Here is a 14,843-nt window from a genome sequence, read left to right as displayed (position 1 = left end):
GTGTTAAGACAGAGTCTCACTATGTAGCCCTGGCTGTCCTGGAACTTACTGTGTAGACCTGAACTCACAGATATCTACCTGCTTCTGCCTGAGTGCTGGCGTTAATGGCATATGCTACCATGCACAGCCAGATCACCAGTGTATGAAAATGTATCGTTGTGATTGGTTTAATAAAAACTAAACAACCAATGGCTAGACAGGAGGTGTAGGCGGGATGTCAGTGAACAGAGAGAACTCTGGGAAGAAGGAGCTACAGTGGAGACACCATGGAGATGCTTAACAAGTTGGACACACAGAATGAAGAGAGGTAAAATCCACGTGGTAGAACGTAAATTAATAAAAATATGGATTAATGTAAGTTATAAGAACCAGTGAGACAAGCCTAAGCTGAGACCAAGCATTCATAATTAGTAAGTCTCCACGTCATCGCCGCAGACACTGACCATGCTGCAGTTACTGCTTGCTGAAATGCACTTCTTATCATCGCACCACTGGCACCCGTTTGTGTTGGCGGTGCAGCTGGCACAGTCTGCATATCGGTGACATCTGTCATCAGGAGCAGCTGCAGCATAAAGGGGAGAGAACATGTTACCCTAAGAAGAAAATGTCAGCGTTCGTAATGCACACATCCACGTATCCACTCAAGGATCACTTGAAAAAGAAAAAGCAGTAGCAGAGCAAGGTCTCCAGAATTAAGCCAACTGTGGTCTATATTTACAGGACACATTTTAACTTTACTCGCTCAGAAAGAGAGAAGGAACTTACCAATAGTATACATCCAAATGAAACACGGACTTTATGACTGTAAAGAAACCTAGAGACCCAATGTGATAGAGTAGCAAAATCTGAAAATGTTTAGTACTTGCCACACCAAAACATATTAAAGTCCTATCAGCAGAAATATGTCATACAAATCATAAATAAAAATATTCCCTGCTCATTTTTCATAACTCTAGCTATTTATTCAAACATCATAATACAAAACTAAAAGTCTAAGAAAAGATCCACATCATCACAATCTCATGGCATGTATAGAGTTAATCTTGTTGTGATATTTTATCTATGAATTCATTACAATGAAATAATTTTTATCTCAAAAAAGAAAAAATTAATTGTATAATATGGCTTTGCGAAAATTCAAGAGGAAAACAAAAACATAACATTTCACCTTCATTTCTTTAAAGCAAACATTATTTCTGAGAAATTACATACTTAAGAATAATTTATGGCAAAAAAAACAGTCACAGCTTGGCAAAAAAAAAAGAATAATTTAACATGTACAACAGAGCGGGCAGTGGTGGCATACGCCTTTAATCCCAGCACTCGGGAGACAGTGGCAGGCGGATCTCTGTGAGTTCGAGGCCAGGCTGGTCTACAAGAGCTAGTTCCAGGACAGGCTTCAAAGCTACAGAGAAACGCTGTCTCAAAGAAGAAAAAAAATGAACTAGAAAATAATTCACATTACACATAAAATATTTCCATCCAGATTAAAAAACTAAAACAAAGAAAATAAATGATTATTAAAGTATCAGACTCCATGATTAGAAGATTATATTTTTAATTTATAAAATGGGGAACCTCATATAAGCATAAGCAAAATCAATTCTACTTTTAAATACATGGAAAAGCTTTTAAACCAGAAAGGCAGGAAAGCGCCTCACCTGTCTTAGGGGGACACTTTGCTCTGAGAATATTGTTCATATTCCCAGTCTCCCAAGATTCACAGTGGTTCTTATTCCACACGCATTTTATCCCTGGGCCAGCATTTCTACAGCGCTCTTCGTCTCGGAAGGCTCTGCAGTTTGGAGGCTTGTACACAAGGATGTCACTCAGGAGCACGCTAGAGAATCCTCCAAATATGTACATTGACCTAGAAAGCAGGGAAGAGAGGGCATCTTAGCAGAACAAGGCTAGGTATCCTGACGAGCTCGTCTGAAGAACAGGTCTAATCACATCCCCACATTCTAAACGGCTGTGCTTGGAGCTAATGTTTCCTCAAAGATCATGTTTCCCATGTACAGTATGATGTAAAAGCAGATTAACTTCCATAACATTTTCTTAATGATTTTTCAATGTAGTACAGAGCTTAATGCTTTATAGAAACATTCAATTTCCAGGCATGCTTATATTAATGTAAGAAAAGGATCAAGAATGTAACATTCCTTTCATCAGAAAAAATTACCAGCTTACTAAAGTAGGAAAGAATCTTTTATGATATAATAATATATAATAGTATTATGGTCACTTATAAATGTTAAGGTACACTTTGGAGTTACTACCTCGATTTACCACTTCTTTCTATATTGACTTGGAGATTTTGTTTGCTGACGTTGTTGGTTTTGTTCTGATATGTTGTGTCTGACAGTGTATCCTGAGCCATTCTGAAACTTGTGTCTTCCGGCCTTGAACCCATGACCCTGTTTCAGGGTGGGACATGCATCCCTATGCGAGCCCGGAACTGCCGCTCAGGCCAGGCCAGAGACAGGATGTAGTCAGATAGTGAGACAAGACTGCCACACTCCCATCCCATAATGGAGCGAGCACCACCACACTCCAGAGCTGACAGTAACAACAACGACATTCGCAGACCCCAAACAACCTAACTGTCATCTATGAACTACCATGGCCATGAAAAAGAAAACAGTCCAAATGCTTGAAGAATTATTTTTAATATTAAACAAAGAAAATCAAATTCAAACCCTACTTTCCATAATAAAACCTAGGCATTTTAGGATTCACACAAATTTCACTTATTATTATTTTTACAGCCAATCCATGTCCGTTACAAAATTTCATTGTGGATAATAATCCATTGTATGGCAATGGCAGGAAACCATATGTAACTGGCTAAGGTAATAATAAATTTATAAAGGCATTACTCTGAGTTAAGCATTTCAAGCTACTGAAGGAGCTGTAGATTATTTACTATCATGCAGATCCAAATTAACAAATTCTTGTTAATGAAACAAAAGCCATACCAATTTTCTGGGTATGGTGCCTCATGCTTATAATCATAGCACTCCGGTGGCTGAGACAGGAGGATTGTCATTAGTTCAATACTAGCACAGCTCCAGTATGGCTAGACTAGAAAATGAGAACTCATCCAAAAAATAAATGAAACAAAATATTTATATAAACTTAAGAGGAGACCATAATTTAATCCTGTACTCCAATTTCCAAAAGATGCACAGACATTAAGGTCCAGGGGGGTCAATATTACAGACATCAAAATTCACACAGCGTGGTTAGTGGCAGAGGTACACTGAGAACCTGATTCTCACTTCCTCTGCGTGTGGAACAGGAGGCTAGCCCTCACCTCTTCCTTAGGTGTCTGCGTGTGGAAAAGGAGGCTAGCCCTCACCTCTTCCCTAGGTGTCTGCGTGTGAACAGGAGGCTAGCCCTCACCTCTTCCCTAGGTGTCTGCGTGTGAACAGGAGGCTAGCCCTCACCTCTTCCCTAGGTGTCTGCGTGTGGACAGGAGGCTAGCCCTCACCTCTTCCCTAGGTGTCTGCGTGTGGAAAAGGAGGCTAGCCCTCACCTCTTCCTTACATGTTTGAGTGTGGAACAGGAGGCTAGCCCCCATCTCTTCCCTAGGTGTCTGCGTGTGGAAAAGGAGGCTAGCCCTCACCTCTTCCTTACGTGTCTGTGTGTGGAACAGGAGGCTAGCCCTCACCTCTTCCCTAGGTGTCTGCGTGTGAACAGGAGGCTAGCCCTCACCTCTTCCCTAGGTGTCTGCGTGTGAACAGGAGGCTAGCCCTCACCTCTTCCCTAGGTGTCTGCGTGTGAACAGGAGGCTAGCCCTCACCTCTTCCCTAGGTGTCTGCGTGTGAACAGGAGGCTAGCCCTCACCTCTTCCCTAGGTGTCTGCGTGTGAACAGGAGGCTAGCCCTCACCTCTTCCCTAGGTGTCTGCGTGTGAACAGGAGGCTAGCCCTCACCTCTTCCCTAGGTGTCTGCGTGTGAACAGGAGGCTAGCCCTCACCTCTTCCCTAGGTGTCTGCATGTGAACAGGAGGCTAGCCCTCACCTCTTCCCTAGGTGTCTGCGTGTGAACAGGAGGCTAGCCCTCACCTCTTCCTTAGGTCTTTTCAAAGAATCATTAAGAAAAACAAAGAGGACCCAGTGCCCTCACTAGGAGTCTTGTCTTGCAGCACCTTCCCTTAACCACACCCATATGCCCAGAGAACTTAAGGCCAAGAGAAAACTGAGCACTCGGGGATGTGGTTGGCAAACTGTAGTGTACTCAGGAAAAGGAAAGGCTGTGAAATTGTCTGTCGTTAGCAATGCACATAAAGTGTGGGGAGAACATCAGAACGTCTGGGGATGCAAGGAAACTGTTCCAACCCTCTGAGATGACAGTCTACCCACGGATGCTTCACCCTCTGAGATGACAGTCTACCCACGGATGCTTCAACCCTCTGAGATGACAGTTTACCCATTGATGACGACGGCAGAGTGTCCAAATCTGTTGACGTCTCTATGAAGATTTGGTTTAGGTAACGTTTTCCATTCATCACAAGCTAAAATAAAGAAAGATGAAACTGTAAGCATCATTCACGTCTGGAGATCATTTCACTGATTTGGCTTTACTACATACACCAAATTCGCAGAATAGAGCCTGTAAGGCCACTGTGACGCACACTCGGAAACTCTATCATGTATTCCCAGAATGCACAGAGAATTAGACTGGACACATAATGTCCACTGACACAATGTCCAAAATGGAATCATTATAATATTTAATTTAATGATATGTTTCAAGAAAAATACCTTTTTTGATGTTGGAAGGAATATTTCAATGTAACAAAAACATAGATTTAAAAATGTTTTTAAAATAATAATTCAGTTACATAGAAGTATGGAAAGAAAAAAGGTTAAAGAAAAATTATAGCATATTTAAGAAGAGGCAGCGGGACACAGAAGAAGTTGGAGGGAGAAAAAAGGGAATGAAGCAAATACAGTTTTCATGCATACAATCATGATCCCAGAGAAGCTGGGGAACACGGAGAACCCTAAAAAAGACATACATGGATCCTCTGGGAAGGGGAAATAGACAAGATCTTCTGAGAAAATTGAGAGCTTGGGGTGAGAGGAGATGGAAGGGTAGAAGAGAAGGAGGGGAGAGGGGAGGCGGGAAGTAAAGATGAGGGAACTGAAGAGTCACAATGGGGGAAGGACGGAGAGGGAGATCAAGTAAAGAGAAAGGAAATTCCCAGGAATCCACAAAGATGACCCAGCTAAGACCCTAAGCAATAGAGGAGAGGGGACCCAAACTGGCCTTGCCCTGTAGTCAGACTGATGAATATCTTAAATGTCACCACAGTACCTTCCTCCAGCAACTGATGGAAGCAGAGCAGAGACCCACAGCGGAGCACTGGGCTGAGCTGCCAGAGTCCAGATGTAGAGAGGGAGGGGTGAGAATACGAGCAAAGGGGTCAAGAAGATGATGGGGTCCCACAGAAACAGCTGACCTGAGCTAGCAGGAGCTCACTGACTCCAGACTGGCAGCTGGGGCACCTGCATGGGATCAAACTAGGCCCTCAAAATGTGGGTGACAGTTGTGGGGTCACTGGCAGTGAGACCAGGATTTATTCCTGCTGTTTGAACTGGCTAGTTATAAGGGTGGCTTTGTCCTGCTAAAAGTGATGTGTCAGATTTTGTTGACTCCCCCATAAGAAGCCTTACCAGCTCTGAGGAGTGAATGGGAGTGGGGGAAGGTGAAGGGGATGGAAGGAGGGGAGGGAGAAGGAACTGAGATTGTTATGTAAAATGAAAAAAGACTGTTTTTTAAAAAGTTTAAAAAAATGAAATCTACCATCTTAGCACAACATTAAAATTAGCACAGCAAACACTGACTGTAACAGTGCCCAGGACCTGGGTACAGTCTCAGGACAGTTACTACCTTTCAGCTTCTCAATCTGAAAGAGGGGCCTGTCTACATAACTGAAAAACAGTCTTCATGAGAATTCACCAAGTCTACTAAGGTATTTAAGCCTTGCTATAAATGAAGAATTACATCCACACAAGTCAAGCAGCATGCATAAGATTTATGTCATAACTTTTGTCTTTCCATAATTAGGCGTATAAGTATTTTAAACAACACGTTAAAATGACTTTGAGACATTATTCTTTGTCTTGGAAGGGGGTGACCTATACATGGTACAAGCTCCAAGGAAGAAAACTGATGGGAATGTCAGAGTCAACTAATGAATTCAGGTAGTCAGATGTCAGTCACCCAATTCAGTAAACATAATTTATATTGTTAATTATTTATAACTCTGCATTGAGAATTGTGGTGATACTGAGTAAGCAAGAGACAGGAGGGAATGTGGCTGGGTGGAGACAGGAATAAAGGCCAGGAGGAGACAGGAGCTCAGGATTCAATTTGAGGATTCACAGGAAGAGGATCTTGCTTACTCAGTCTGAGCACTGGGAGACCTAAGAACTCTAGTGACTGGCTGCTCTGCTTCTCTGATCTCTCAGTTTTCACCCCCTAATATCTGGCTCTGGGTTTTTATTATTAAGACCAATTAAAATTTGCTCTATGGAGTATAGTATTACAATATAATGAAAACACATAACACTGTTTTGATATGTGCTAATAGGATCAGAATATTGAGAATAATCAATTCAATACAGACCTTATTAAGACAGGTGCACGCCAAACGACATAGTAAAATATACAAAACTACAGACTTTCCATATTGCTAAAATATATGAGGGTTTGATGGCCAAGAGCAATATGCCCTCTTATTAAAATTCAGATGAGTAAAACAATGATCGCACTACCACACAAGCCTGCTCTGAACTCTGAAGGCAGCAGATTCAACATTTAGGAAAACGTGTCCAGCCATGAGCAGAAGACAGCCACAGAAGTGAGCTGTGACCAAACTCCTGGGCGAGGGTACTCATCTGCTAAGGTCCAGAACACTGACAGCAGCACGCGGCTAGGTCACGTCACCCAGCCAGCCCCCAGCCACTGGTGACAGCACCGCTACAAGAGTAGAATATGGAGTCTGTGACAAGCTCGTGTGAGACGCACAATGCCCTGGATCCACATGTCTGCAGTCACACCATCAGCAGTGACAAATGGCAGACCTTTAGTCCTGCACTCTGTGTAGACAGCACAGGCCACAGACTAGCAAGTGACCATATAATCAGAATCTTCTATCCCGAGTGGATAGCATCTTCAATAAAATGAGGAGATGGCAGATGAAATGAGAATGATCAAGATCACGGGAACCATGTGCCCTGCGTAAGCAGGTAACTCCAACCTCGCGTCACACGTGCAGCCTGCCACACGGGTGTGCAATACTGTCACACCAGCGTGCAGCCTGACACACCAGCGTGTGGCCTGACACACCAACGTGCCTGCCTATCCTACACCTGTAACTGTATGGTGAAAACAGATAGAAAGAACAATGCAAATACACCAGCTTGATGTTTAAGAACAAACTGAATATATCAGCATCAACACCAGGTCAATATAATTTGCTTGCATGTAGTCTACTCTGGCTGTAATCTTTTTTTTGTGTGTGTGTGTTGATAAGATTATTATATTGTTTTTTTTTTCTCATGGTTTATTTTTTTTTTAATCGCTGTTATTCTCTTTAGCTGCAATCACACCTTCTGCCCAAAGAAAATACACTTTGAGAACAGCCCAGTCACGCTCTTGCCATAATCAGTTCACACTTAGATGATTCAAAACAAATTCTACACAGAATTATAGACTTTATTTTAAATGGAAAGAAATACACTCCACAGCAACAGAATAAAGATCAGAGTAAAATACATTCTTTGGAATTTATCTGTGAAACACACTGCTGCAAGGGATTTAGTTTACAAACCAAACACTAAATACAAGGAAGATCGAGAAGTTAAAGCTACTGGTCTGAAACTCAAATATTAGCACACTGCACCATCAGAACGAGTTATCAATGCAGATATATTTATATATATATATATATATATATATATATATATGACGAATTTGAGCTGAAGACCTGATATTAATTTCATTTACTGACTATGCAGAAAATAAGGCAGGTAAGAATGCATTTGTTGGCTAACTTTTCTACAAATCCCATGAAAATACACACCTATAATTCTGTAAGAATTCTGTTGATGCTATTCTTGGGACTGGAGAGACTCAGCAGTTAAGAGCACTGACTCTCTTCTAAAGGGTCCTGGTTCGATTCCCAGCATCTACCTGACAACTGCCAGCTGTCTGTAACTCCCACTCCAGGGCATCCGATGCCCTCTCTGGCCTCTGCAGGCACCGGGCACATAAGTGGTACACAGACATACATGTAAGCAAAGCACTCGTACATACAACATGAGGAGGTAACGACTGTTTTAAGCCCTGAGCTTTATGAGTCAATTTTAAGAGCATGGTTGGAAAGGAAGGAGGTTGTATATATACAAGGGTTGAAACAAGGCAGATAGAAATAAAATATTTAACAACTTCAGTACTTTGGTGATGGGAAAATAGATGTCTTACTGCTGCCAAACGTTTTCCACCTTATAATTGTTGGTGATCGAATGAGGTCTGTTTATACTTTTAGGAGTCAAAACTTCCTTCCTAATCTAAATACACCATAGTGTGGACTCGGTGATCTTAACCGCAGCTTCTCTGACAGTCACAGTGGGCATCGCTGCCTTCTCCAAAACTGGACGATCTCACTGTGTTTAACATAAACAGCATTCCCTGTTGGCTCCCACGGTTTTCATGTAAGAAGCTATACTTACACGTTCCTTGATAATTAATCACAACTTCATCTCCAGAATAAGTCCTACTTAGTTATATCTCGCTATTTGAAACGGGGCTGGATTCTATTTGCTAATGCTCGATGTGAAACTGTCTGACTCTATATTCATGACTGCTTTCTCCACCCCATCCACCAGCAGTCTGTGCAAACGCTCTTGGTTCCTACTTTCTTCCTAGACTACTTTGTGATTTTCCTATTTAAAGCAATCTTTGGTCAGGTACAGTGGCTCACATCTGCGACAGCAGGACTCAGAGTCCGTGACAAGATCACTGTGAGTTTGAGACCAGCCTGTGCTTCAGACAGCACTCAGGACAACCTGAGCTATAAAGGAGACCTTTATTGAAGGAAAAACAAACACTAATACCCACAGACATAACACAAATCTCTCAAATGCTTAAAGAAGTTACAAGAAGGCGGCATTCGCTGCTCTCCTTGACTCTGACTCTCCATGTTAAGGTCACTATTTCCTGTTCAGTTTGTGGGTCGGGCACAGTAAAATACAAACATGCCATAAACATTACAATCAAATCCCAACTGTACCACAGCTGATGCCTTTGTTACACGGATAAATGTGTATGCCTTCTGCCCAACTAAAAAGGCCATTCAAACTGTACCTGTTATATGTGGGGGGGGGGGTAAATATGAGGGTGATAGAACAGAAATCTCTGAATTAAGATTTACTTCAGATTTTGAATACACCACCTCAACTTGTATGACTGGGTTTAAAGACAACCGCAGCTCATCTTCCTCCGTAACTGTACACTGTGACACACACAATACAGACACTCTAAGACTACACTATGAAGTCTGTGTAAAACCATGAACTGCAGGAAGTGCCAGGCAAACCTGGCTGTCCACTTCCACAAGCAAAAAGGAAGGGTGGAAAGAGGGAGGGGAGGGAGCAGCAGGCAGCTGCAGCAGCAAACACTGCTTTCCCTACCAGATACCAAGGGGAAGGTAACACTTCAGAGAAGGGCTCACCACAGAAAGAGGAGGGGAAGGTTTCTTGACCTACACAATAACAAACTGGCTCTTTCCGGTGAGGCTCAGCAAGAGGGGCCGGTTCCACCAAAGAGAAGTCATGAAAATACAGTAAAACTGGGAAATACTGACAAATAAAACCTCCAGGAAATGAAAATACAATCAAGCACGAAGAGCAAGCCAGTTAGAATTTTCAGAGCTTTGTTGGAATGTCCCCAAAAATAAATGAGTAGATTATTTAATTTGCCTATGATTTTGTCATGAAATTATGGATTACAGGGCTGCATCTATTCAACATGATTTATATATAACACTCCACAGGATTGTGCAAAACCACGTATGCTATGCGTTATAAACTAGGTAAGTGATATTTTAGCTCTGCTGTATAATAACACAATTAAACATACACATCATTATTTTGCCAGTACCAATTAAAATATTACTGCTGAAAATATGGAGTTGTTTTTTCCATTTTTAACATTTTTATGTAATCACTACCAAGAAATTGATGTCCTAAGTGAAACCATTATGTTACAAGAGTTTGCTCTTGGAACCATCACTAACTTCTGGCCATATGTAATACACTGTCAGAGAAATCCTGCCCCTCTGCCTGGTTCCAAAATCACCTAACTCAGAGTTTACACCTTCATCTTTCTAGTATCTTTTTTAAAACCAAAAAGTAAATTGTTTTTCATTTTGTTTCAGACTTTTATTTGAATTCTAAACAAAGGTCTATCTTTAACAGGAAAAAATAAAAATTTTATTCTTGAAAAAAAGATACCTTGCAGCTCTTTAAAGACAACACTATCACTAACAATAACAAAGGAATGAATAAAAACTTCAGATTCTGAGATCTGAGTTAATGCTAGGTTTGCAACGAATGATTAAGTAATAAGCCCTAAGCAGTAGGGTCAGTCGAGGCTCATTCACTAGCTCTGGTTATATTATTAGCTGTTTTCCGTCACTTTTTAATCCAATTATTATTATATGTGTATGTGTGTGTGTGAATGTATGCACAAGTGCCAGTGCCCCTGGAAGCTACGGAAGATGGGTCCCTTGGAGCAGGAGTTACAGACAGGTGTGAGCTACCCAGCAAGGGTCGTGGAACACAAACCTGGGCCTCTGCCCCTCTTAACCAATCCATCTCCCATGCCCTTCACTCACTCTCTGGAGACTTTGTTTTACTTTAATTATATGTGAATATGTGTGTCTGGGATGGGAATCTGCACTTTGTAGTTACCCACAGAGGACATAAGAGGCCGTCAGACCCTCCAGAGCTGGCGTCACAGGCAGGTGTCGGTGCTGGACCTGAACTTGAGTCCTCTGCAGTGTCTGTCGTCTTAGCCACTGAGTCATCTCCAGTCCCTTCGGTCAGCCCCTCTCTGAAAATATAGATGTCTAGTGACCAAGATCTAACAACTGGGCTATTCAAGCCTGGTTTTCTTTTGTTTGGATTTTCCCAACAACCTTCCCAAGGAATTCCGCTACAGACCGCAGCAGCTTGAAAAGCAGCAACACACGCTGGCTAAACCTCTACCACACACAATATAATGAGCACTATGAAGACAAGTTATATTTCCACAGATGAGTGGTTTTACTGTATAAAATAGACAATGGCACCAAGGTTGAAACTGTGAGTTTCGGAACAATGAGAAACTAGCATGGGCACTAAGTGAAAACCCATGGAACACCTCAGACGCATTGCATTTCAACAGACAGTCCTTGTGTGAGAAAGTAAATGCGATCTTAAAATCCATCTTCTATTTGGTTCATTATAATGTCTTTCTTTGCTTCCAAGGGACAATTACTTGAAAAAAATTTCTTTTGTATGAAAAATAATACTAAAATATTTTCTTCATGAAAATCCTGCAACATTTGATGCTGTCAAGGAGAAGTATAAATACAAAAATCATGGGAGGACTTTACTGCAAAGTACATACAAATAATCAAATAGATAAAAAAAAAAGTTTACCCAACGCTGAGTTTGATGGTTGGCTTTATGGTTTTCTTGACAGTGTTAACATGGATCAAAAATGTGCTGTGTTAAAACATAAAACTGCCTAAACTATGCTTTTCTTCTTCCGGTCTGAATAAATTTATTTCAATATAAAATAGATATTTGCTTCTACAGATCCGAAGCATTAAGAAATAAGCATTATTAAGTCTGTTATCTGAGAATGTATGGGACACTGAGAGCGTGGAACGGAACCAACCAGTCAGAACAATGTAGTCAAGCAGACAGACTACAACTCTCAGAATCATGACCACTGTACTCCTGTTCCTTCCGCCTGTTTGATGTCCTGACAGCAGAGTTAGTAACACTGTTATGTGATCTTCCGAAGTCACACACTTCATATACAAAGCCTTTAGCAGTCACTGGTGCTTACATGAATCAGAACACTGATAATCCACCCTCTCTCCCCATTTCTCTCTGAAACAAAACTTGGTATTTTTAGCTTCTATGAGGTTTTTGACACATAAAACTGAAATATAATCTTCAATAATGTGGAAGAATAAATACAGATTCTCAATACATCACTTACCAGAAAAAGCTCAATCTTAAACAGTTCATTAAAACATGAGCACTGTGTAGACAGAAGCTCACTGAAGAAAAGATGAACATAAAAGTTCAGACCCCACTGGGTGCTGTGGGGTCTACAGTAACAGTGACATTCTAGCTTACTTTTACTTTAAAAAGTTCCATAGGAGAATATGGAAGACCAAAACATAAACAGGTAACGGTTTCATTTTCCTCCATAAAACAAGCTCCCTGTGTACCATTATTTCAGAAGTAACATAGTCCTCATCTAAGACTGAATAATCACAACTCACCACAGCTTATCATTCTTAACTTATGAGAGCGTCAAGATCAAAGCGCTTATTAATTGTCAATTGTTCTTCACTGTGTGGCCACATGAAATAATCCAACAAACTAGATTATGCTCTTTAAGATGTAAAACACTAAATCTGTCTTATCTAATTAGTCTCCTTTATTTTATATATCAAGTGAATAGCTTTGAATTTGATATAGTACTTTATTCTCAACATCAATAAAAGGCACTCTTATGTTTTAGTAATCACATGACAATTAGAGAAGCAATATTTTACTATAATGCTGTACTGGAGTGGTAAATGAAGTATTTCAATGAATGCATCCACGTTCATATACAACCAACAATAACATCAGTACAATGAACAAGTAGAGATACAGCCAGCTCTGGTTCTCTGGGAAGGCCACATTTAGTGTCTTCCCATGCCCAGATACATCCTGGACTTCTACGTTGTCTCGTGATTTCATTATCACCTTTGAAACATCCCTTACAATGAACTTCCCTCCCACACTCTGTAAATATATTCTGTATATATTTGTATAACAAAACTAAGCTTTGTTAATTCCTATTGAAGCTGAAGTGTTTGGATTCCTACTGTCTTAATTTGATAGTTCAATAGTATCACACATCTATCCATATCAAGACTAATTAGTAGGAGACACAAGAGGCTTATACAATATTCCAATAAGGACACAACACTCAAGCTTCTAACAGCCATCCGAACCTCTGCTTCTCTTCCTCGGTCCCACACAGCTGTTCTCATGGCCTGATCTATCGGCACACTGTGCTGAAACACACAACCCAATCCATACCTAGCACTACACTGATTTCTAGAACAGCATACACATTCTGCAGGTCAATCGACTTGAGAAAATGCTCTGGTATTTTCCTCTTTGTACAATCCTAACAGATACATACCTATGTCATATGCCAGGAAATCGGCAGAAAAACATTTTGCACCGTTACTCAGGGAAGTGTCATTATGAGTGTTTCCTCCAAAAACGAGCATAGCTCCATTGATTAGGACAGCTGAGTGAAGGCATCTGGCAAACCCACTCTCTCTCAAAATAGTCCTACAGAATGAAATTCAAAAACGCATTACAAAGGATAGACACTTCCCTCACCTTATAAATAAAGTACTGACTTTGTATACACAAATTCTTTCTGGGAATTTTGAGGGGGGAAATACATGTATTTTAAACACTTGTAAATAATTTCTAGGTTCTGATATTCTAAGACTATTTCTGGACTCTCAGAATGCTTTGAGGAAAGCACAATATAGACAGAATCTTTAATACTTTATGTTTTGAATGATTTATTTACTTATGACGGTAGGAAACCAGTCTACCTCAAAGTCCAGGAACAAGACACCAAAGTTTTTTGTTCCTTGTTTTTTGTGTTTTTTTTGGCTACAACAAGTACAAAGTTAAATATAGTAAAATCTGTCCAAAATACATGGGGTTAAAATTATAAAATTGGTAAGGTCCCCTTAGTGAGCCTTTATGTTTAATTAAAATTTATACACAAAAGTGAAGATACCTCAAGTTAAAAAACTCAATGAATTTCCATGAGATAAACATTACCAAATAACCAGAACCCAGATAGAAACATTGCTAATTTCTACTTCAATGATCCATTCTAATATACTTTCGCATGGGTTGCACTTATTTGTATGCAGGTTCTTTGAATACACCCATAATGCGTGAGTAATTAAGAACTGAATACATGGCACAGGAGTTAGGAACACTTCAGCATCAGGCAGCTCCAGGAGGATCTGAGAATGCTGGCCTGCACAAGCTCTGTGCTCATGCACACATGCACACGTGGACGCACACAGCTAAAAATGAATCCTCTAAAATGTATCTTTCAGAAACAGTAAAGTTTACAAAAAGTATTATAAATATATGCTTGGAATTATAAACTGCTCTGAATAAACCAATATATAAAGATGACTAGCAATATAAATCAATACCTTCTAACAATTCTGATAAAAATATAAGCACAGCAAACATTTATAAAATAGCTAGTTTGTATACAGTCTCTAAAACCATGGATTTTTAAGTCATTTAATGTTTAGAGAATATGAGACGGGCTCCCAGAGTGACAATATCCAGAGTTCAACAGTCTCTCTAGGGAAAGAACTTTAGTTAAAATAAAAAAAATAGTTTTAAAGAAAATTTTAAGATCTCATAAAACTTTATTAAGAGCAATACTAAATACCTACTCAAGAATATCTACTAAGTTTTGGTTAGGAGCTCAACAGTG

The 14,843-nt window shown here is 40.3% G+C and overlaps 1 protein-coding gene across 1 annotated transcript in view; it reads right to left on the bottom strand.

Annotated features, from left to right (window-relative positions):
• Positions 1–14,843, bottom strand: part of Atrnl1 (attractin like 1) — a 545,233-nt gene that overhangs the window by 472,065 nt on the left and 58,325 nt on the right. The window contains exons 11-14 of the mRNA XM_042054482.1: positions 13,497–13,651; positions 4,434–4,518; positions 1,662–1,870; positions 444–562 (exon numbers count right to left, since the gene is read on the bottom strand). Coding sequence (XP_041910416.1) covers positions 444–562; positions 1,662–1,870; positions 4,434–4,518; positions 13,497–13,651 — 568 coding nt within the window. The remainder of the gene's footprint in view (positions 1–443; positions 563–1,661; positions 1,871–4,433; positions 4,519–13,496; positions 13,652–14,843) is intronic.

Source organism: Arvicola amphibius, chromosome 1 (assembly GCF_903992535.2).
Source record: "Arvicola amphibius chromosome 1, mArvAmp1.2, whole genome shotgun sequence".
Lineage (NCBI taxonomy): Eukaryota > Metazoa > Chordata > Mammalia > Rodentia > Cricetidae > Arvicola > Arvicola amphibius.
Note: the sequence above shows the minus strand (reverse complement) of the source record. Positions and strands in the feature narration are given on the sequence as shown.